Source organism: Heterodontus francisci, chromosome 7, assembly GCF_036365525.1.
Source record: "Heterodontus francisci isolate sHetFra1 chromosome 7, sHetFra1.hap1, whole genome shotgun sequence".
NCBI lineage: Eukaryota > Metazoa > Chordata > Chondrichthyes > Heterodontiformes > Heterodontidae > Heterodontus > Heterodontus francisci.
The window spans coordinates 91,422,035-91,447,283 of record NC_090377.1 but is presented as its reverse complement, the minus strand read 5'-3'; the positions used below and the strand labels follow the sequence as shown (position 1 = coordinate 91,447,283).

The 25,249-nt window shown below is 40.9% G+C and overlaps 1 protein-coding gene across 2 annotated transcripts in view; it reads left to right on the top strand.

The window, feature by feature from the left end:
* Positions 1-25,249, top strand: part of nemp2 (nuclear envelope integral membrane protein 2) — a 69,698-nt gene that overhangs the window by 25,284 nt on the left and 19,165 nt on the right. For both annotated transcript variants that reach the window (XM_068035642.1, XM_068035643.1), the window contains exons 3-8: positions 1,330-1,564; positions 2,211-2,283; positions 2,753-2,843; positions 12,213-12,315; positions 12,475-12,700; positions 21,996-22,166. In XM_068035642.1, coding sequence (XP_067891743.1) covers positions 1,330-1,564; positions 2,211-2,283; positions 2,753-2,843; positions 12,213-12,315; positions 12,475-12,700; positions 21,996-22,166 — 899 coding nt within the window. The remainder of the gene's footprint in view (positions 1-1,329; positions 1,565-2,210; positions 2,284-2,752; positions 2,844-12,212; positions 12,316-12,474; positions 12,701-21,995; positions 22,167-25,249) is intronic.

Sequence of the window (25,249 nt, the reverse complement as noted above, 5' to 3'; positions counted from 1 at the left end):
TTGAGGCAAAAGAAAACTGGAACTATTTACTAACAACTCGATCCTATAATAGTGTGTGGTAGTTACTTTCCTGATGGATAAGCTAGGACATGCCAAATGCTCTTCCTTATCAGTATCTACCTTTTCAATGCAGCTGTTGCAGCATTTGGAATGCTTCAGTGCACAAAAACCACCTGAGAGAAATTAATGCAAAGCCCCTTGGTTCTTCACTGTTAAATTTGTTGCAAAATCTTTTTCAAGAATGTGTACTGTTTCTCATTGGTAAGCACAGTTATACTCATCTCATGGCTAAAGTTGGATCATAAAGAATATGATCTCCGTACACTAAATAGCAAATCATCTTGCATTTGAATTTTTTCAAACTTGCTTATCTACTGGCTTACATAAAGGCAGTGTTACAAAATAATGCATGAGTTAGTTTGTGCAGCATCTAACATTGCCTATAAAATTTACTAGTGTAGTTACAGATTATAAGCATTCTCTGCATGGTTAAATTCTGTCTTTCTTGAATTTGAGATTCTTAAATTGAAAGGCAGAGGATTCTTGTGCACTGGTGGGAAAACTGAAGCTGACTGCAATGTGGGCAGTTAAGTGACTGGAAAAGATTATCTGGCCACTTCATCAACTATTACTTCAAATATTCAATGAATTTTCCCTACTGCACCACTTGTATCTAATAATTGCCTTAGCCAGTGTACTCCATATGTTCACATTTTGTATGAAGTCGTGAAATCTTAACCATCGGCACCTTCTTATGGCACTATTTGAAGAAGAGCAAAGGAATTCTCCTGACCAGCATTTCTTAACCAGCTATATCAAAACTAATACATAACTAGTTAATCTTTGCTGTTGTGGGACCTTGCTGTGCACAAATTGTGTGCCCTGTTTTTCTACATAGCAGCAGCTGTGCTTCAGAAGTACATAATTGGCTATAAGATACGTTTGGACATCTTAAGGATATGAAAGGTGCTCTACAAGTGCAAGTTGTGTCAGTCTTTCTCTATTTGCTAATTTTGGTTCGAATATCGAATGAATATAAAGCAAAACTCACTTTTTAATTGAAATGAGTGAAAACTGAAATTTTGGTTTCGGTGAGAATGACTGAAATGATACCTTGTGAAATCTAATTCTGAAAATATAAAGGCTGAAAATGGTTAATCATTACAGTTTTTGTTTATCTTTGCATGCACAAAACTGTTTTAGTTATATTTGATTATTTTCATTCTGTACCATGATAAGAGTAGCTTGACTTTGGAAAAATTGTTCAGCCTACAAAGGAGTTTCAAAAAATCAAAGTATGATTTTACAGCTAATATTTTTTCTTTATAGGTAAAAATAAGCAGTTCTGGGTTATTGGAGCTTACTTATCCTTCAGAAGAAAACATTATTAATGAACCTGAAACTGTGGTCGACTTTATTGTACATTTTTACCATCAAGTTATATCATCAAAATCGCCAGCTTCTGAATTCATCATTAGTGTTGAATGTTATGATTGTAAAACCTGTTTCAAAGTAAAACCAGTGAATCTTACTACGGAGTACACCATTACCGTAACAAGAAAGTGTAAGTTTTGAAGATTATTTGTTACTGAACTATTCTATTTTTAAAATTGCATATATGACTTCATGATGTTACTCAGATTAAAGCTATATCCATGATCAAGATTGCTTAGTTGGCCATTTTTTGGTATTGCATTTGATTATGGTAGTAGTTATAGCTCTGAACATTACTGTTAACTCTTCATCTTTATCCATACCCCTACAGAGAGCCTTTACTCTCTATGCTTTCGATGTCAATCGTTAAAATAAGTGAATGGGAAACAGACAGGTTTTTCCCCATAAAAGATATCCATACATACTTGCTTTCCATGTTATATTTGTAGAATCTCTTCACATTGCTGTCACAATGCATGTAATAAAGCATGCAAAAATATAGAGCTAAGCATCTGCTGCTGTGTCCCCATGTTCACCCATTTGGCTATCTCTTCAGTTCCCATCCAGCCCTCTCGATTCTTTCTCATGCCCTCTTGTAAAGTACTCAAACATTCTTCTATAAGGGAAAAGGACAATGCAACTTCAAAGGAAAAAAATAATTGTGCTAGCTCCATGAAAATTGAGTGCTGGAGTCAGGTGCACTGATGTTTAGAGGGAAGTATTCAACATTGAAAAGTTAAACAATTGAAATCTAATCTAATATGTATTTCTTGTAGCATTTGAACCAAAGCTGATGTTCCTGTTTGTGGCTGGAATTATCCTGTTCCTTTATGCAAGACCTGTTAGCAGGTATTGTATACAAATTGCTTAACACACATACATGTAATCTTTGTGTCACACTAAGGCCTACACAGTTTAATGGATTCATTAGCTTTAAATGATTCTGATTCAAATGTTATCCTAAATAATATCCAGCTTAAGGGCTGAACCAAAAATGATTGATTTCCAATGTTATTTTACATTTTTAAATCATAAAGTGGGTGAATAGGAAGCTTGTAAGAAACATTGTCACTTTGTTAAAGAATTAAGAATTTATTTTGCCATATTGATGCACACCATCATCTACCCTGCATACCATTTTCTTTTGCAGTATGTTGTGCATTTCCATGACTGCAAATATTTAATTACTGTGTATACTGAAAAATTGGAGTAAATGCTTATGTGGTCAGGTGGCTGAATAAAAATTTTCTTTTGCAAATTATTGTAGATGTATATCTCTTTTTCATAATGATCACAAGTGATCTCCTTCCTCTTGCAGGAGTGAACTATTTTATTATTGTGCAGGAGTTATGCTGGGAATCTTTGCGCCATTAGTCCTTCTCTTATTGGTCTGTAGAAGGCTGATGCAAGTAAGGAATGCTTTTATTTTTAAGTACGACAAGTTTGGAAATATAGATGGTTAAAATGTTTAAACTACATTAGTTGATTTCCCTTGCTGTCTGTCCTCCTGTCAATGTCTCTCTCATTTTCTCACTCTTTGAACATAATAGGAGCAGGAGTAGAACTCGAGCCTTCTCCACCATTCAGTAAGATCATGGCTGATCTTCGACATCAATTCCACTTTCCCACCCTATCCCCATATCCTTTGATTCCCTAGGGGCCCAAAAATCTATCAATTGATAATTTGTTAACCCTCTTTCTATTTTCTTCCAATCTCTTCTTTGCCCTCTTCTTTCCTTAGGCTGTATCTCTTTGCTTTCAGCTTGTATACAAGCACCTTCTCCTGCACTTGTTTTGTGATCAACCCCCTGACTTTCCATGTAACACTGTGTCAGGGGATTGCTGCTCATCTCAAAATCATAGCATTGTTCTGATCTATTTAACAGTTATGCTGCAACCTCTTCCACACACCCAGTTTTAGCACCAGTGCATGTGACCTGGTCCTGTACCAAGCTGTGTGCTGTGGACCTACTGTCCTCTCACTGACTGAAGGAAATGGTGACTCAGGGAAAAAAATATATATACACAAGTAAAATGCCATTCTCACTCCAGTGTGTCTGTCTGTATCTCTGTTTTATCTGCACCCCAGCAAATAAGAGATTCCTTGCATGGCATGCATTGGAGAAGAGGCGTGGGGTGTGATCAGTGATAGCTATGCCTACAGTGTCCCTGCTACATTGATGCACACCGTCATCTACCTTGAATACCAAGCACAGCCTGTTGAACCCCTCAGCACCTAGCTTCTACCACAGCTCTTCTTGCTTGAACACATTGAGCAAGCTTCTAAGGCCATTGCAGACTCCCCCTAAAGCATCACCCTGACCTGAAGCCATGCACAAACGCATGTCCTTGCACACCCAACATGCACGCAGTCAACAGTTCTGTACTCAGCCATACACCATGGTACAGCTATTCTCTTCTCACCAGTAAAACCACATGGTGGGGACAGGGGAGGTGCTATCCTTAAAATCCAGGCTCTTTCTCTTTCTCTCACCCCACACAACAGTGTCAGTTTACCTGTCCCTTTTTCTTTCTCTTTTCTCCCCACATCTCACTGTAGTCAGGTCTGCCTTCCTTCCCTGTCCTCTTCTCTTCCAACAGGATTACTCGCTCTCTCTCTTCCCCAGTCTTGTTTTTATTTAATCTTTATTTATAACAACAATATACTAGAAGATGAATAAAGGCTTTATCTTCTCTTATGGTGGTGAAATGACCAGGATGGGAGAGAATAAAGGTTTTGCTGGGGGCAAGGGTATCAAAAGTGGATAGAGTAAGTGGTTGAGCAAATCGACAGCTGCAAAAGTAACTGCTGAATGGCAGGCCAAAGGCTAGTCAGTTGGGAATTTGAAACTGCAGTTGTAAATGACTTGACAAAGTGTGTATTCCAGGGATGGACACAGAGGATAGTGTGATTGAAAGGTAATAGAGGGGAATATGGATGGTGAGCAAAACAATCTTGGAGATGGTCTCCAATTAGATGTTCCAGAAAATTACTGAGTATTCTGTTCTGGTTTTATGCGCACTTCAGTTGGTCATAATGGAACAGGATTTGACCATTCAGCCCCTCAAGCATGTTCCACCATTCAGTTAGATCATGGCTGATTTATATCTTAACTCTATCTACCTGCCTTTGTTCTATAACCATAAATACCCTTGTCTAACAATCTATCAATCATAGTTTAACATTTTTCAATTGACCTAGCCTCAACAGCTTGTTGGTGGAAGAGAGTTTCAGATTTCCACTACCTTTGCTCTTGTAGAGAGTCGTCATGAACACAAAGGGCTGAATGGCCTTTTCATGTGCTGTAACCATCGTATGATTCTGTGAAGACGTGTTTTCTGACATCATCCATGAATTGCCTAACTCTAATTTTAAGATTATGTCCCCGTGGAGACCACCATTAATTATCAGTTGCAACAGGGATATCTCTCACAAGTCTTTTGACAATCCTCCAATCCCAAAGTCCTTCAGGTCTTTGAACATTTCAAGTAGATCTCCAGAACTTGTCTCCCCAAGATGGAAACACTGGTTCCCACTCTGGCAGTTTCTCTGCAATCCAAACCCATCGATACGATCACCATCAAAACTGCGCATCCTTGTAGAACTTCTGTGGTTTTACTCTCACCAGACTGGTGACGTAGCTTCACTGGTCCTGCCTTACGTAACTCTTTAAGGCACCGGAAACAATGGTAGCAACTTGTATTTTCTATATGGTAGCTCCCAGAAAATGGGTTCAGTTCAGCAGCTCTGGGAAACTTTTAAAAGCAACACCCAGCTTTTGCATTCTCTTTTAATAACCACTCTGCAAAGGTTTCTTGTAAAACTGAAACCTCAGCTCCAAACACATGCTTCTGATTAAAAAAACTGCATGTTTGTTCTCAGTCACAAGACTGTTTGTCCAAATTGGGTTTAACTCCACAAATCATGGAAGCCTATAGTTTCAATTTCAAATCGGGGACTGTCTCCAAAAACACCTGTGGAATCCAAAGTTAAAGCACCCAACAAGTCAGCTGCACAAAATGCAGTTTGCACATGAGGGCTCCATCACACTCACCCATAATCAGACACATGCTACCTGTTTTATATATGGAAGTACAATTGACCATAGGTACGTTAAAATGGGGGATATATTGCGGGTAGCAATGAGTTATGATACGTTTCCTCGCATGTGACACTAACTAGATAGCCCAGAGACAAAAATTTATCCCATGTCACTGCTACACGAACTAATTTACATTTTTATGTCACCTCTGTACCCTTGCTAGTGAAAGGATTCCATATGCCGCCTTAACCACCTTATCGACCTGTCCTGCTACCTTCAGGGATCTGTGGACATTCACTCCAAGGTCCCTTACTTCCTCTACACTTCTCAGTATTTTCCCATTAATCGTGTATTCCTTTGCCTTGTTTGACCTCCCCAAATGCATCACCTCGCACTTCTCCAAGTTGAATTCTATTTGCCACTTTTCTGCCCATCTGACCAGACCATCAATATCTTCCTGCAGCCTACAGCTATACTCCTTGCCATCTACCACACAGCCAACCTTTGTGTCGCCTGCAAACCTCTTGTTCATGCCCCTTACATTTACGTCCAAATCGTTAATATACACCACAAAAAGCAGGGGACCCAGTACTGAGCCCTGCAGAACGCCACTGGAAACATCCCTCTAGTCGCTAAAACAGTCGTCAACAATTACCCTTTGTTTCATGCCACTGAACCAATTTTGTATCCACCTTGCTGCATTTCCCTGGATCCCATGGGATTTTATTTTTTTTAACCAGTCTGCATGTGGGACATTGTCAAAAGCCTTACTAAAATCCATGTAGACCACATCAACTGCACTACCCTCATCTATCTTCCTTGGAGGAGGAGAGGTGACTTAATAGAGACATATAAGATAATCAGAGGGTTAGATAGGGTGGATAGTGAGAGTCTTTTTCCTCGGATGGTGATGGCAAACACGAGGGGACATAGCTTTAAGTTGAGGGGTGATAGATATAGGTCAGATGTCAGAGGTAGTTTCTTTACTCAGAGAGTAGTAGGGGCGTGGAACGCCCTGCCTGCAGCAGTAGTAGACTCGCCAACTTTAAGAGCATTTAAGTGGTCATTGGATAGACATATGGATGAAAATGGAATAGTGTAGGTCAGATGGTTTCACAGGTCGAGGGCCGAAGGGCCTGTACTGCGCTGTAATGTTCTAATGTTCGAATGTTCTAATGTTGCTTCTTCAAAAAATTTGATCAAATTGGTCAAACAAGATCTTCCCTTAACAAATCCATGCTGACTATCCTTGATTAACCTGTGCCTTTCTAAGTGACAGTTTATCTCGTTTCTCAGAATAGATTCCAATAATTTGCCCACTACCGAGGTTAGACTGACTGGCCTGTAATTATTCGATCTATCCTTCGCTCCCTTTTTAAACAGGTACAACATTTGCAATTCTTCAATCCTCCGGCACCACACCTGTATCCAGTGAGGACTGGAAAATGATGGTCAGACCCTCTGCTATTTCCTCTCTTGCTTCTTTGAACAGCCTAGGATATATTTCTTCTGGCCCTGGTGATTTATCAACTTTTAAGGATGCTAATCCCATTAATACTTCCTGTCTCCCTATGTTTATCACATCCAATCCTTCACACCCTCCTTAACTACAATATCTGCATTGTCCCTCTGTTTTGTGAAGACAGACGCAAAGTATTCATTAAGAACCATACCAATATCCTACACATAGGTTACCTTTTTGGTCTTTTAAGGGCCCCACTCTCTCCTTAGTTATCTTCTTACTCTTAATGTATTGATAAAACGTCTTTGGATTCACCTTGATTTTGCATGCCAATATTCTTTCATGCCCTCTCTTTGCTTTAATAATTTCCTTTTTGATTTCACCCCTCCACTTTCTATACTCCTCTCGGCTTTCTGTAGTACTGAGTTCTCGGTGTTGGACATAAGCTTTCCTTTTCTGCCTTATCTTACCCTGTAAGCTCCTTGACATGGGGCTCTAGATTTGGCTGCCTCACCCTTTTTCTTTGTGGAAACATGAATCCCTTGAATCTCCCCTTTGAATGCCTCCCACTGTTCTGACACTGATTTACCTTCAAGTAGCTGTTTCCAGTCCTCTTTCACTAAATCACTCCTCCGTTTAGTAAAATTGGCCTTGCCCCAATTGAGAACTCTAATTCCTGTTCTATCTCTGTCTTTTTCCATAATTATGTTAAAACTGACTGAATTATGATCACTACCACCAAAGTGCTCTCCCACTGCCACTCCTTGCACCTGCCTGACTTAATTTCCTAAAACTAAGTCTAAAACTGTGCCCTCTCTTGTTGGACTTGCTACATATTGGGCAAAAAAGTTCTCCTGAATGCACCTCAAGAATTCTGCTCCCTCAATTCCTTTTCACACTATAACTATCCCAGTTAATATTGGGGTAATTAAAATCCCCTACTATTACTGCCCTGTTGTTATTGTACTTTTCAGAGATTTGCCAACATATCTGTTCTTCTGTCTCCCTCTGACTGGGGGTCTATAGTGCACTCCCAGCAGTGTGATTGCCCCTTTTTTGTTCCTTAGCTCAATCCATATGGCCTCATTTGATGAACCTTTCAACATATCATCCCTCCTCACAGCTGTAATAGTTTCCTTGACCAAAATTGCCACTCCCACTCCTTTCTTATTCCCTCCCTATTGTGTCTACAAACCCTGTAACCAGGAATGTTGAGCTGCCATTCCTGTCCCTCCTTAAGCCATGTTTCTGTAATAGTTATGATATCATACTGCCATGTGTCTATCTGTGCCCTCAGTTCATCTGCTTTATTTGCTATACTCCTTGCATTGCAATAGATACCCTTGAGCACTGCCAAACTCTTTTTTAATTTTCTAACCCTCATTTCCTCTGTCTTCTAGACTCATCCATTAATTTCCGTCCCAGCTGAGTCTACCCATCCCCTGCCAAACTAGTTTATACCCTCCCCAACAGCACTAGCAAAATGTCCCACAAGGAACTCAGTCCCGGCTCTGTTTGGATGCAACCCGTCTGGCCTGTACAGGTCCCATCTCCCCCAGAGCCAGTCTCAATGTCCCAGGAATCTGAAGCCCTCTCTCCTGCACCATCTTTCCAGCCACACATTCATCTGTCTTGTACTACTATTTCTATACTCACTTGCGCGTGGCACTGGGAGTAATCCGGAGATTACTACTTTTGAGGTCCTGCTTGCTAATTTCTTACCTAGCTCCCAAAATTCTGACTGCAAGACCACATCCCTCTTTCTACCTATGTCATTGATTTCGATGTGGACCATGACTGCTGGCTGTTCATCCTCCCCCTTCAGGATGCTCTGCAGCGCTCAGTGACATCCTTGACCCTGGCACCAGGGAGGGAACACACCACCCTGGATTCACGTCTGTGGCCACAGAAACGCCTGTCTGTTCCCTGTGAATTGAATCACCTATCACTATAGCTCTTCCAGTCTTCCCTGTACCCCCCTGTGCAGCTGAGCCACCCGTGGTGCCAAGGACTTGGCTCTGGCTGCACTCCCCAAGTGAAGCATCGATTTCCTGAGTATTCAGAACTGACTCCCTATTGGAGAGTGAAATGCACTCAGGGGTCTCCTGCACTACCTGCCTGATTCTTTTTGACTGTCTCTGATGGTCATCCAGTCCCGCTCTCCCTGCATACTCTTAAGCTGTGGAGTGACCACATCTATAAACGTGCTATCCACGTAGATCTCATCCTCAAGAACGGACCGCAGTGTCACCAGCTGCCGCTCAAGTTCCAAATCATGGAGCTCAAGCTGCTTCAATTGACGACACTTTCTGCACAAATGGTTCTCCACAATATGGGAAGCATCCTGGAGCTCCCACATAACACAGGAGGTGCACTCTCGAGGTTGAAACAACCCTGCCATTTCTTTCTTTATTAGTTGACCCTTTTGCTACTGCTAAAAAAAATAACCTTACCAATACCAGTGATAGGCAATATGGTTTTGTGCAGGGAAGGTCATGTCTTACCAACTTAATAGAATTCTTTGAGGAAGTGACAAAGTTGATTGATGAGGGAAGGGCTGTCGATGTCATATACATGGACTTCAGTAAGGCGTTTGATAAGGTTCCCCATGGCAGGCTGATGGAGAAAGTGAAGGCGCTTGGGGTCCAAGGTGTACTAGCTAGATGGATAAAGAACTGGCTGGGCAACAGGAGACAGAGAGTAGCAGTAGAAGGGAGTTTCTCAAAATGGAGACGTGTGACCAGTGGTGTTCCACAGGGATCCGTGCTGGGACCACTGTTGTTTGTGATATACATTAATGATTTGGAGGAAAGTATAGGTGGACTGATTAGCAAATTTGCAGACGACACTAAGATTGGTGGAGTAGCAGATAGTGAAGGGGACTGTCAGAGAATACAGCAGAATATAGATAGATTGGAGAGTTGGGCAGAGAAATGGCAGATGGAGTTCAATCAGGGCAAATGCGAGGTGATGCATTTTGGAAGATCCAATTCAAGAGTGAACTATACAGTAAATGGAAAAGTCCTGGGGAAAATTGATGTCCAGAGAGATTTGGGTGTTCAGGTCCACTGTTCCCTGAAGGTGGCAACGCAGGTAAATAGAGTGGTCAAGAAGGCATACGGCATGCTTTCCTTCATCGGACGGGGCATTGAGTACAAGAGTTGGCAGGTCATGTTACAGTTGTATAGGACTTTGGTTCGGCCACATTTGGAATACTGCGTACAGTTCTGGTCGCCACATTATCAAAAGGATGTGGATGCTTTGGAGAGGGTGCAGAGGAGGTTCACCAGGATGTTGCCTGGTATGGAGGGCGCTAGCTATGAAGAGAGGTTGAGCAGATTAGGATTATTTTCATTAGAAAGACGGAGGTTGAGGGGGGACCTGATTGAGATGTACAAAATCATGAGAGGTATAGACAGGGTGGATAGCAAGAGGCTTTTTCCCAGAGTGGGGGTTTCAATTACTAGAGGACACGAGTTCAAAGTGAAAGGGGAAAAGTTTAGGGGGGATATGCGTGGAAAGTTCTTTACGCAGAGGGTGGTGGGCACCTGGAACGCATTGCCAGCGGAGGTGGTAGATGCGGGCACGATGGAGTCTTTTAAGATGTATCTAGACAGATACATGAATGGGCAGGAAGAAAAGAGATACAGAACCTTAGAAAATAGGCGACATGTTTAGAGAGAGGATCTGGATCGGCGCAGGCTTGGAGGGCCGAAGGGCCTGTTCCTGTGCTGTAATTATCTTTGTTCTTTGTACTACAACAGCTTAGAATTATTAATAAAACTCTACTAGTACTGATAAATCCTACATGACAGTCAATCAGTGATTCAAACATAGTAGTTAGCAGTATTTCTTCTTGCTAAAAGAAAAAGAACAAGCAATTCCCTTAAACTTCCTGGGTCGTGGTTCTTACTAGGATGAGCAAACACTTTGTCTCCCTCCTCACAGGCCTTGCAATGTAGGATACAGTGTTGCAAATTAGGTGGCCATCTTAAGCTGCTAGCAAAGTCATCTTTTATCTATTCTTTTAAAAATTTCTTTAAAAAAAAATATAAATTCAGATCTCTAGTCAGTGGATTAAAGAAAATTATCATTCAACAAAGCAATGTGATATGGCAAGATTTTGAATTAACTTTTACCTGAACTGTTCTTGACTTCGGATGTGTCCCGTATGTCCTTCTGTAACCACGAATTTCATACTGGTGACTCCACCTCAAAACAAGAAGAGAAAAGCAAAAATTCACAATCTCTAATGAATCAAAACCAACTTTATTAAAAACAAACACATTGTACAGTGTATCTATTAGTTTCATCACTGAACCAGAAAGCACTTTCATTTCTGAGCTTTGACTTGTGCTCGGAATGTTTTGTATGCAAATATTTTCCTGTCAATCACAGTACCAGTGGTGCCATTTTCTTGTAACATTTTCTGCTTGATCAGTCTGCTGTTTTGATGAAATTAAAATATCAGGCAGTGTGGAATAAGTTCTCATACAGCAGGCTGAAGGAGGTCAGCCAGTGATTTCACCTGCATTTTGTTTTTGCAAATTAAAGCTAATAATCTCTTACTACATTGCAGTCACAATTTTAAGAAAGTTATGGTTTATTCAAGCAAAATTTACTTAACACACCTCAGAGTCTAAGAGCATATTCAAAGTAATCTGCCGTTTGGAACTAGACAGGAGTAACAGTGACATGGGTAGTTTATGTACAATATTAGTCTCTGCCATAGTTTCTATTTGGACAATGTTTTTAATTTAGAAAAGAGTTTCTTTGGCGAATTTAGTTTTCTCAGGGATCTGGTTAAAGTGAGAATTTTAAGAGACGCGGGGAAGAAAAATTTTTAAAAAAAGAATGAGCAGATTTCAGAGGCACAAAGGGTGGAATCCCAGAGTTGCACTTAATCAGGAGGATCTTGAAGATAGCAAAGCGGAGAGAGAATCTGAGGGATAGCGATACAAGATGAGAGTTGACTTCTTTGAATCTACAGCGTTTCCAATATTGTGTAAACTGGTTAGGAATTCCATATGAGTAATTAATTTTTCACACTTCTACAAAGAAAATATTAACTGTAAATATGGTAATATGTCATAAGTGCATTGTTTATTTCTAATCTTGAAATTGACTTGTTCTCTGCTGTATATTATGTACAGGATGGAGATGGAGGAGAACGTATGAGAGGGGAGATACAGGAATGGAAATAATGGCAGATCAGCTATTCTTTTCCATTTAATTTCCTTTATATAATACAATATAATGTTGCTTTTTTGTAGAAAAGGACATTCTTATTGCTAATGATTGGAAGTTGGTCAGTCTCAGTGTTCCTGATTTATTTAAGCGTTTTAAACCTGTCCCAATATCGGAAATATTTATTTGGTAAGCAGAACTGTCATATTTTTGATTATCAAAGATCTTTTATTAATTCCTTTGTTGTACTGACTTTTTAATGTATTCGTATCAGATAAGTCTGAAACTGATTAGACAGAAGTCTTTCAGCTTCTAATATTTTTCTCTTATTCCCCCTGCCTCAAACAGGTTACCTTTTTGTGGCTGGTTGCCTTAGTTATTTGATTTGCTCTAGGCATGGGCCATTGTCAGATGACTGCAGTATAAATCTGCTTAGCTGGACCCTACAGTTGGTAGCATCAGTGATGATATACTGTGGTGTTACCTACAGTCAGTGTGCTTATACTGTCATCGTCATTCTGTTATGTGCAAGCAACCTTCACCATCCAGTTAATTTGACCTGCTACATTTACAGGTTAGCATTTATTTTAATGACTTTATGTATTCAATGGCTTGTTTATATTGCACAAGCGAAAAGGTGCAACAAATTGGTTCTACAGGTAGAAATGCCAACACATTTCTATGGAGTATTATAGTTTGAATACACATGTGGTATAAAATGCCAGAAGAACTTTATTTGTATTAATTTTATTTTTAGTTCCAAAGTAAGTGGTGCTTTTTAAACAAAAAATCTGTAGTTTTTCCCCTTCTACAATTTACTTCCCTCTGTCTTCCTGAAGGCATTGACACACTCAGTGGAAAATGATTGCACAGGTGAAGGTTTCACCCCAATATCTTGCACAAGTGGCCATTATTCTTATGTGAAACTTGTTCGTGAGTGCTGGCATGCAATTTTACCAAGCCTGATGCTATCCTCCCTAAGGATCTACATCAATTACTTTTGTTGCAGTATTTTATATTCATACATCTCCTCAAACTTAGTTCTTATAGACAATAAATGCACAAAGATTTATACCCCAAATGCATGCAGTAAGTTTCAATTTTTAATCAGCTGAAATTATCTAAAGCATATTGGAGATTCACCCTGCTAGTTAACTGCTGGGTCTTTTTTAGCAAGTGATGAAGAGGCTTTGGATTTTTCTTATAGGTGTTTTCTTTGCACCAGTTGCTGTTTCCAAAGCATTGATTTCCCATTGTGATTGAAAAAAAATCCTTTGAAAACTAACACACATTACCATCAAATATTAAAGCATCGAAACATGGCATTTGACCCATAAGTCCGCATCAGTGTTTTTAACATGTGAGGCACCTAGTCTAAGCTTGTTGCTCTATAATATTCCTGCTTTTCAAGGAATAGTCTGAACAATTTATAGTTTCTTTAACAGTAGTTTGTGGCTGAGGATTCCATGGTCCAACCATCTTCTGTGTAAGGCTATTTTTCCCTAATCTCCCCTTCAATTCTTCACACTGTCTCACTGACCAAAGGAAATAATCTGTCAATATTCATGTTATAATAACCCTTCACATCTCTGGGCCACCCCTAACCTTCCCTGCTCTCATTAATAAAATGTCCTGACTTCTTGAGTATCTTTTCAGTGCTGTAACCTGTCATCCATGATTACCATCCCAGTGAACCTTTGCCGTGCTATTTCCATTGCTTTTATATCTTTCCTATAATAGGATGACAACAACTGCAGCCCAAAGTCTGATCATAGTAAATTATCTCTCCTTTTGTATTTGCTGCCTTTAGATTCAAAACTAATGATTTAATTGTCTATATCTGGATTTATCTACTTGTCTGCTCCTAAAATGACCTGTATGTCTGTTTATCAAGGTCTTTCTGCTCTTCTACTCCATTTAAGGTATATTTCTTTCCTCTATTCTTACTTTCAAAATGCATGACTTCGCATTTAACTACATTAGCTACCTATATGCCCACCTGCTAGTCTATCTTCTCTTGCAGTTTTCACAATCCTTGTCACAAATTGCCCTATACCCCAATTTGATTTGATAATGTTCTTGTTTCCTCAATTTCTAAGTCCAGGTGATTTATCTCTATATTATATAAGAGCAGCCTCAACACAGACTTGCCTGGAACGCCAATCACCACATGTAAGAGATCTCATCAGTCATAGTGTAATTGCAACCTAAAACCAAAACCCTATGTGATTCTAGGCAGGAGGGCATCTTATTCTACTTTGCTGTACAGTCAGATCAGGACATAACTCCAGATTTAAAATACACCACAAGTTTAGCATCAGTCCAAACTTGGTATAAGTGCGCCCCAAGGTAAATTTCTAATATTAAATCAAACTTCATTGAAAGCAGTGAAAATATATTAACAAGTGTGTTATAAAATTAGCTTTTTAAAAAAATATTTCTGTAAGTATGTTAGAGCCTATCTCCTCACCCTTTAATTTTCTAAATTCAAGGGAATACAAGTTTTGTCTATGCAACCTGCCCTCTTAATTTAATCCTTTTAGCCCTGGTATCATTTTGGTGAATCTGTGCTTCACCCCCTCCCAGGCTAATGCATCCTCCTTGAGGTGCAGTGCCCAGAACTGAATGCAGTACTCCAGGTAGGATCTAACCAAAGTTCTGAACCACTGCATTTAGCTTCCATCTCTTTGTATTCCAACCCTCTTGAGAGAAAATCTACATTAGTTAGACTTGTTTGTGTATCCTTCAGCTCAAAAAGATTTTGCCCACAAATCTGCTGAAAGTGCAAGCTGATGACAGCTCAGCAAGGGATACAAGGTATCTGGGCCCTGAGTGAACCAGGCAAGCAACTCTATCTCCTTAACCAATGAGATTTAAGGATTGGGAGGTAAATACAGTAATGACTGAGGAGAGGGTTGAATTAGAGTGGGTTAATTCAATGTTGAATCGGGTACAGGAAGATAAAGGGAATGAAAGAAAAATTGAATGGAGTTTGAGGAAAAAAAGAGACAAAAGAAAAGTGAGAAACAATTTTTAAATTTAACATTTTTAAAATCTCCTTGAAAAATTCAAACCAGAAGGAAAACTCCGCACTTATAATAGTTAATTTTCAGTGCCGAAGAGATTGATTGGCAGTAATTAACACAGCACATGGTTAAAAGGATACATGCACCTGTCATGACAAATCCACCACAGAAAGTTAAATTTTAATAGGCAAATACAACAAGTTCTTTTTTTAAAAAAGTAAGTGGGAAGGCGAAGACGGAATGCTGTTTTTGCAAAGCCATCTGTGGAGCGGAGCAACTAGGACAGTAACTTTTGGGTATTCATATTTGACTATTATATTTTATTTAACCAGGTATTTGCTGCTTGCCTGAAGTTGCTGTACCATTTTCCCATAATAATGGTGAGCACCATTAGCCTTTCAATTATTTTGGCTGCAAATTCTGGCACATTAACTTCATTTGTATGGGACTCTGGGATGTTTTACTTGTGTTTTGGGAATTTTATTCTGCATTCCCCATTCAAGGTGCTAACTCGGCACAGACAATGAATCATACCTGGGATGCTGCGATCTGCATGGTTCACAATGCGACAACAGGTTAAGTTGCCCACAGATATAAAATTTCTCCCTCATTTTCTTGAATTAGCTCTTCATGCAATATCTACAGCTGGGGAGGATTGGGGCTACTTTAACTGCTGCCTTTGGGAGGTGTACAGGAGCAGATTTGAGTTGACATCACTTCAACTACCCTTTTCCTTCTTTGGGGAATTTTGCTTGGCACTTGCTTAATCAGGGAAATGGGATTAGGGCACCAGCTGAAGAACAAGTACTGGGACAGGTACGGGTACATTGGGCTGAAACATAGAAAATAGGAGCAGGAGTAGGCCATTCAGCCCTTTTGGGCCTGCTCCGCCATTCTAAAAAGATCATGGCTGATAGTCAGTACCCTGTTCCTGCTTTCTCCCCATATCCCTTGATCCCTTTGGTATTAAGAAATACATCTATCTCCTTCTTGAATATATTTAATGACTTGGCCTCCACTGCCTTCTGCCGTAGAAAATTTAACTTTCAGAGGGTTCACCACCCTCTGAGTGAAGAAATTTCTCCTCATCTTGGTTCTAAATGGCATACCCCGTATCCTGAGACTGTGACCCCTGGTTCTGGACGCCCCAGCCATCGGGAACATCCTCCCTGCATCTAGCCTGTCTAATCCTGTTAGAATTTTATAGATTTCTATGAGATCCCCTCTCATTCTTCTAAACTCTAATGAATATTGGCCTAATCGACCCACTCTCTCATATGTCAATCCTGCCATCCTAGGAATCAGCCTAGTAAATCTTCTGTGCTCTCCCTTCATGGCAAGAACATCCTCCTTCAGATTAGGAGACCAAAACTGCACACAATAGGCTGAATTTTATGTCGCCCCAGCGGGTCGGATGGTGTCGTGGGGGGCCTACCTGCCCCACTTCTGCCTCCAGACAAGTTTACGGCGTCAAGCGGGGGTTGGGAAACGGCCCGCCTGCCCGAGGCCAATCAAGGCCCTTAAGAGGCCACTCCATGGGTATTTTACCCATGGCAAGCGGGTGTGCTGGTGATGTGAAAGGCCGCCCAGCGATAGCTGCTGGCTTTTCCCGCCCCGGAGAGTGGGGGGGGGGGGGGGGGTGCATGGCAGTCGGGCACAGGGTGCCCAATTGAGGGCCGCCCCCGCCTCCCAACCCATCTCCAGGACCCAAGACACCCTCCCTCCCCCCAAACGACCACTCCAGCCTCACCAGGGAAGGACCGATCCCACTCGTGAGGCATGCCCCTACTTACCTTCCCTCCTCGATCCATGGCGTCGGCTGGGCTGCAGTCCCTGCAGTGGCCACCGCACCCAGTGGCGCTGCTGGGACTAAGAGCTGCCGGCCTGCTGATTGGCTGGCAGCTCACTGAGGTGGGACCTCCTCCCTCAAGTGGGTAGAAGTCCCGCCTCGGGACAGTTAAAGCCCGGGGACCCGTAAAATACAGGACGGATCCCCGGGCTAGGTGGAAGCAGATTCACCACTGGCTTCCGGCCATCCACCATAAAAGTCCGGCCAATACTCCAGATGTGGTCTCACCAAGGCCCTATATAACTGCAGTAAGATATCCTTGTTCTTGTACTCAAATCCACTTGCAATGAAGGCCAACATAGCATTCGCCTTCCTAACTGCTTGCTGCACCTGATTGCTTGCTTTCAGCGACTGGTGTTCAAGGGCATCCAGGTATCATTGCACCTCCCCCTTTCCCAGTCTATCACCATTCAGATAATCTGCCTTTCTGTTTTTACAACCAAAGTGGATAACTTCACATTTATCCACGTTATACTGCATCTGCCATGCATTTGCCCACTCACTTGACTTGTCCAAATCACATTGGAGCCTCTTTGCATCCTCCTCACAGCTCACATTCCCCCCCAGCTTTGAGTCATTTGCAAATTTGGAAATGTTACATTTCGTTCCCTCATCTAAATCATTAATATATATTGTGAATAGCTGGGGCCCAAGCACTGATCCCTGCGGTACCCACTAGTCACTGCCTGCCACCCGGAAAAAGACCCGTTTATTCCTACTCTCTGTTTCCTGTCAACCAATTCTCAATCCATGCCCCCAATCCCATGTGCTTTAATTTTGCACACTAACCTCTTATGTGGGACCTTATCAAAAGCCTTCTGAAAATCCAAATACACCATTTCCACTGGTTCTCCCTTACCTATTCTACTAGTTACATCCTCAAAAAACTACAGTAGATTTGTTAAGCATGATTTCCCTTTTGTAAACCCATGCTGACTTTGTCCAATCCCGTTTATGCTTTCCAAGTGTTCTGCTATCACATCCTTTATAATAGATTATAGCATTTTCCCCACTACTGATGTAAGGCTGGTCTGTAATTCCCTGTTTTTTCTCTCCCTTTTTTAAATAGTGGGGTTACATTTGCCACCCTCCAGTCTGTAGGAACTGCTCCAGAGTCTATAGAATTTTGGAAGATGACCACCAATGCATCCACTATTTCCCGGGCCACTTCCTTTAGTACTCTGAGATGTAGTTTATCAGGCCCTGGGGAATTGTCAGCCTTTAACCTCATTAATTTCCCTAGCATTATTATTTTAAATCTAATACTGATTTCCTTCCGTTCCTCCCTCTCATTAGACCCTTGGTTCCCTAACATTTTTGGGAGGTTATTGTGTCCTCCTTTGTGAAGACAGAACCAAAGTATGTGTTTAATTGTTCTGCCATTTCTTTGTTCCCCACTATAATTTCCCTCGTTTCTGACTGTAAGGGACCTACATTTGTCTTCGCTAATCATCTTCTCTTCACATATTTATAGAAGCTTTTACAGTCAGTTTTTATGTTCCCCGCAAGTTTACTCTCATACTCTATTTTCCCCTGCTTAATCAACTTCTTTGTCCTCCTTTGCTGAATTCTAAACTACTCGCAATCCTCAGACTTGCTGCTTTTTCTGGCAATTTTATATGCCTCCTCCATGGATCTAATACCATCCTTAATTTCTTTTGTAAGCCACGGTTGAGCCACCTTTCCGGTTTTATAATGCCCATAACTCTATGCACAAAGCCATTAAACTTAAATTGGTGAATGTAATGGTGTGAGCAAGCTTGGCTATGAACTCTGGCTCTGTGTTAGTGCTCCAAATGAAAATATTTCATAAACCATGTAGATATCATTATTTGTGTTGCTGCCAATGTTCCCTGTAAGCTGCACAGCCAGCAAAAAGAAAGTCCTCAAGCAAGCCGCACACAAGTCAGCTGCTTTAAGTTACTGTATGCATGCTGCCACACAAAAATAATTAAAGAGTACACTTCAATAAATCATCCGCGCATTCCAAAAAAGAAAATTGGAGGGAACCTTGGTTGTCACTTCTAATTTTTTAGCTGTGTCTTGTTTTCAGACCCTCATGTTATATACTGATCAGGAGGGCAGACAGCATGTGCTTACAGTTTCCATCCATACTGCTTTGTAAGCTATCAGTAAGAGGAAACATGAGGGGCATTTTTCACCAGTTTTAGCTCCCTTTTGAGGTCAGGAATGATGTGTGGTGGTCATAATGTGCAAGCTGATGTCTAACTCTCCTCTGTGCAAATGTGTTCATGCTGCAGCACTGAACTGCTTTAATTTAGTTCAATTTTTGTACTGTCCAACTTGTTTTTAATGCGTTGGGCAGTAAAATGGATTTCATAAGACTTCCAGTGCAAGCACACAGTTTAGAGTGATAAACTCAAATTACGATTGAGGAAGTATGGATAAGGATTTCCTGTAGATGGTGCTGTGATGCTGTCAAGACTGAAGGGAAGAAAGGATTGCTAGTAACGCATATTTAATATATACAGTGCTTCATGGCAAGTAAACAGCTCTGGGGGCTCCTGACAGCTTTTAATATTGAAGCTTATGTCGCTCACAGATTTAAACTGATGTTTATGTCAAAGATTAGCATATTGAAGGAAAGTAGTAGTGTACCTATGACTCGTGCAGTAGAAATTTGGTTATAATAGTCACTGTAGCCAGGCGCATTGTATGCTGTTTAGGATGAATCCGATTAACCTTATTTATCTTAATTATTTGACTTTATTGCTGCCATAAACACACCCACTTGATCTGCATCTCCACCCATTGTTCTGCTTTCAGAAAGTTATTATTTGGTACAATCTCCAGCAAATTGTATTAAATGATTGCTCTTTAAATGGTCGATTTGGTGTGTCTGTGGGGGCTCTTGGGTCACCTCAGTTGGTCTTCAATAGGTGATGCTTTGTCTAAGCCCAATTTGTTCTAAAGGGTTTTTGCCCCTCCCCCGATTAAAACAGGAGAAAAGCATTCATGCCAGTGTTCACTCTAAGGCGTGTGTGAGCATGCGACACAGCAATCTGGAATGTACGATGCACTGCAATAAAACAGGCTGCAGTCAGCTTCATGAAAGTTCAGTGGCTTTTAAAATTGTAAGTGGTCCATGGAAAGAAAATAATGCACAGAGGCGTTTGTAGCCCACCCAGTACAAAGAAAATTTAAAGGGAATGTTGGTTCATACAATAGACCAACTTCATTATAAAGGATACTTTTTGTTAGGAAGCTTTAAAAACAAAGCACAAGTCTTTTAAAAAATCTGCATATCGTGAATAAATTGGATATTTGCTGATATCTAGTTGTAAACATGCCAATGATTTTATTGTTTTCTTTCTCCTCTCCCGTTCCACTCCCTAAAGAAACCACAGCTTTTTTTTCTGCTTGTTATCACTTGCATTCTGTGTCCTCCTGCAACGTGGCAGGTAAAGTTCGCTGGGTAGCATTCTTTTTGTTACCACCACAATGTGATTCCATGAACAGAACTTGTAATGGGGAGAAATTGATAGTATTGAGCTTTCCCGCCTCAATGTACAACATGCCATCGTTGAAAAGTATTTTGCCAAGAAGTAATGCAATATCCCAGCGGTTAGGCCTTAGTGACCAGTTAGGAAGCTAACAGTAATATAAAAGCAAAATACTGCAGATGCTGTAAATCTGAAATAAAAACAAAAAATGCTGGAAATACTCTGCAGGTCTGGCAGCATCTGTGGGAAGAGAAGCAGAGTTAACATTTCAGGTCAGTGACCTTTCATCAGAACTGGCAAAGGTTAAAAATGTAATAGGTTTTAAGCAAATAAAGTGGGAGTGGGGCAAAAGATAACATAAGGGAAGGTGTTGATAGGACAGAGGGTCACAGAGAATAACTGACCAGAAGGTCTGGAGCAAAGGCAAAGGGTGTGTTAATGGAGTGGTGAAAGACAAAGCATTAGTGCAGAGAGGATGTTAAATGACCAGCCCTGGCCAAAAGCACAAACATGAAAAAAAAACCGTGGGCAGGCACATGGTAAAAAAAATGAATGATGAAACAAACTAAAATAAAAAGGGGGGCCAGTCATGCTCTGAAATTATTGAGCTCAATGGTCAGTCCGGCAGGCTGTAGCGTGCCTAATCGGTAAATGAGATGCTGTTCCTCGAGCTTGCATTGATGTTCATTGGAACGCTGCAGTAAGCCCAGGATACAGATGTGGGCATGAGAGTAGGGAGGTATGGTGAAGTGGCAAGCGACAGGAAGCTCGGGCTCATGTTTCTGGACTGAACGAAGATGTTCCGCAAAGCGGTCACCCAGTCTGCGTTTGCGGTCTCCTGTACATTGGGGAGACCATTGTGAGCAGCCAATATAGAGTATACTAAATTGAAAGAAGTACAAATAAATTGCTATTTCACCTGAAAGGAGTGTTTGGGGCCTTGGATGGTGAGGAGAGAGGAGGTAAAGGGGCAGGTATTACACCGCCTGCGATTGCATGGGAAGGGGACGAGGTGTTGGGGAAGCTAACTGTTGCCCAGTAAGCCTCTGTGCTGTTGTATAAATGTCTGAAGCTTCACATCTCTGTACTCTTGCAATAATATAAAAACAGAACATACTGGAAATACTCAACAGGTCAGGCAGTATCTGTAGAGAGAGAAACAGAGTTAACTATTTGTACTAGTTTTTAGCTAAGATCCTGGGCAAAACTTCTGTTGGGAAAATTGGGTGAAACAAGTACGGCTTATGACCTATCCACAAACTAGCCAACACCAGAATTGCACATTATCACTGGTGTCAGAACTGTAGAAAAGGGTAGAGCTCCAGTACATCGGAGGGAATATTCAAACCAAGGTTGCAAGGGGATAAGAAAATTGTTCATTGGAACAAACCACTCAGACTGAATCAAACTGAGTGAATTTCTATAAACTAAATCATTGCAAAATACGTATTCATGTACATTACCATCAGAGTTTACTTGAAGTAGTCGGGTTTTGCTTCTCATTGTTTAAAATGTTTTTTCTAATTACAGAAAAATTAAACAATTCATTAAAAAGCCACAAGTTCATTTCCTCACTGAAGACGAGTACAGGGAACAAACTGAAATGGAGACTATAAAGGCCCTTGAGGAACTGCGGAGATACTGCAAGGCTCAGGATTTTCCTGCATGGGAAATAGTATCAAAAGTCAGTTCTCCCAAGAGGTAGGCAGTACCATATTGTGTGTCTGTGTGTGTACAATATAGAAACATAGAAAGATTTATGGCACAGAGAGGCCATTCAGCCCATCGTGTTCATGCTGGCTGACAAAGAGATATCCAGTCTAATCCCACCTTCCAGTTTTTGGTCCATAAGCTGTAGGTTAAGGCACCTCAAATGCATATCCAAGTATTTTTTTTATGTGTTGGGTGTTTCTGCCTCTACCGCCATTTCAGGCATTGAGTACCAGACCCCCACCACCCTCTGGTGGAAAAAGTACTCCTCAACTCCCCTCTAATCTTTTGACCAATTACTTTAAATCCACACCCCCTGGTTACTGACCCCTATGCTAACAGAAATAGGTCCTTCCTATCCACTCTATCTAGGCCCCACGTAATTTTGTACACCTCAATTAAATCTCTCCTCAGCCTCCTTTTTTCCAAAGACAACAACCCCAACCAATCAAATTTTTCCTCATCATTAAAATTCTCTATTCCTGGCAACATCCTTATAAATCTCTTTTGTACCCTCGTGTGATCACACCATTCCTGTAATGCAGTGACCAAAACTGTACGCTGTACTCTAGCTGTGGTCTAACTAATGTTTTATACATATCTAGCATACACTCCCTGCTCTTATACTCTAGGCTACAGCCAATAAAGGAAAGTATCCTAAGTACCTTCTTTACCACCTTATCTACACCTTAACAGGACTTGAACTAACCTCCTGGCAGGGAGATTTGCTAGTGCTGTTGGGGAGGGTTTAAACTAGTTTGTCAAGGGGATGGGAACCTGAGGGGTAGCTCAAATTAGAAGGAAGTAAAGCTGGTAACAGGAGGTAGAAAAGTAGCAAGTGACACTAGAAGGCAGGCAAAACAAAGGCAAGCATCAACTAGGCTTAGAATGCAGAATGTCAAGAAGACAAGGTCAAGGGCACTCTACCTGAATCCACACAGCTTTCGCAACAAGGTAGATGATTTAAAGGCCCAAATAGAGGTAAATGGGTACGATCTAATTGCCACGACGAAAACGTGGCTACAAGGCAAACAAGATTGGGAACTGAATATTCAAGGATATTTGGCATTTAGGAAGGACAGGCAAAAAGAAAAACGAGGTGGTGTTGCGCTGATAATAAGGATGGGATCAGTACATTAGTAAGGGAGGATCTCCAATCGGAAGAACAAAATGTGGAATGTGGATGGAGCGAAGAAACAGCAAAGGGCTGTAAACATTGGTAGGAGTTGTTTATAGGCCACCAAACAGTAGTGGTAGTGTGGGGCATGGTATTAATCAAGAGATTAGAGAAGCATGTGGCATGAGTAATACAGTAATCATGGGTGACGTCAATCTGCATATAGACTGGGTAAACCTAATGAGCACTAATGCTGTGGAGGACGAGTTTCAGGGGTGTGTTAGGGATGGTTTTCCAGAGCAGTATGTTGAGGAACTGGCGAGAGAGCAGGCTATTTTAGATCTAGTATTATGTAATGAGAAAAGGCAATTAATAATCTTGTTGTAAAAGAACCTTTAGGGATGAGTGACTATAATATGTTAGAATTTTACATTATGTTTGAAAGTGAAGTAGTTCAATCTGAAGCCAGGGTTTTAAATTTGAACAAAGGAAATTATGAAGGTATGTGGGGCAAATTGGCTGAGGTGGATTGGGAAAATACATTAAAAGGTCTGACAGTACATAGGCATTGGATAGTCTTTAAGAAATATTACATAGTTTACAAAAACTATATATTCCTTCAAGGTTCAAAAACCCCAAAAGTAAAGGCAGCCAACAGTGATTAACAAAGGAAGTTAAGGATAGTATAAGATTAAAAGAAAAGGCCTACAAAGTTGCCAGAAATAGTAGTAAACCTGGGGATTGGGAGGATTTTAGAATACAGAAAAGGAGAACCAAAAAACTGATGAAGAAAGGGAGAATAGAATATGAATCTAAACGAGCAAAAAATATAAAAATGAACCGTAAAAACGTCTACAGGTACGTAAAAAGGAAACTTTTGGCTAAGACAAATGTGGGTCCATTACAGACGGTCCGGAGAATTTATAATGGGGAATAGAGAAATGGCAGAGAAGCTAAATGACTAGTTTGTGTCTGTCTTCACCGAGGAAGATACAAGAAATCTCCCAGAATTAGAGATACAAGAGATGAGGGGGAATGAGGAATTGATGGAAATTAGTGTTGGTAAGAAGGTTGTATTGGAGAAATTGAAGGTTGATAAGTCCCCAGGACCTGATATTCTACATCCCAGAGTGTTGAAAGAGGTAACTATGGAGATAGTGGATGCATTGGTAATCATCTTCCAAAATTCTAAAGATTCTGGAGCAGTTCCTACAGATTGGAAGGTAGCAAATGTCACCCCACTATTTAAGAAGGGAGGGAGAGAGAAAACAGGGAATTACAGACCTGTTAGCTTTACATCAGTCGTTGGTAAAATGTTGGAATCTATTCCAAAGGATGTGATCATTGGACACTTGGATAACAATGATCTGATTGGGCATAGTCAACATGGATTTATGAATAGGAAATCATGTTTGACGAACCTGTTGGAGTATTTTGAGGATGTTACTAACAGAATTGATAAAGGGGAGTTGGTGGATGTGGTATACTTGGATTTTCAGAAGGCATTTGATAAAGTCCCCCACAGAAGATTGGTTAGCAAAATTAAAGCACATGGGATAGGAGGTAATATACGGGCATGGATTAAGCATTGGATAACAGGCAGAAAGAAGAGTAGGAATAAACGGGTCATTCTCGCGTTGGCAGGCTGTGACTAGGGGGGTACAGCAGGGATCAGTGCTTGGGCCCCAGCTGTTCACAATATATATCAATGATTTGGATGTGGTGACCAAATGTAGTATTTCCAAGTTTGCAGATGACATAAAACTAGGTGGGAATGTGTGTTGTGAGGAAGATGTCAAGTGGCTTCAAGTGGATTTGGACAGATTTATTGAGTGGGCAAGAACGTGGCAGATGGAATATAATGTGGAAAAATGTGAGGTTATCCACTTTGGTAGGAGGAACAAATGTGCAGAATATTTCTTAAATGGTAAGAGATTAGAAAGTGTAGATGTACAAA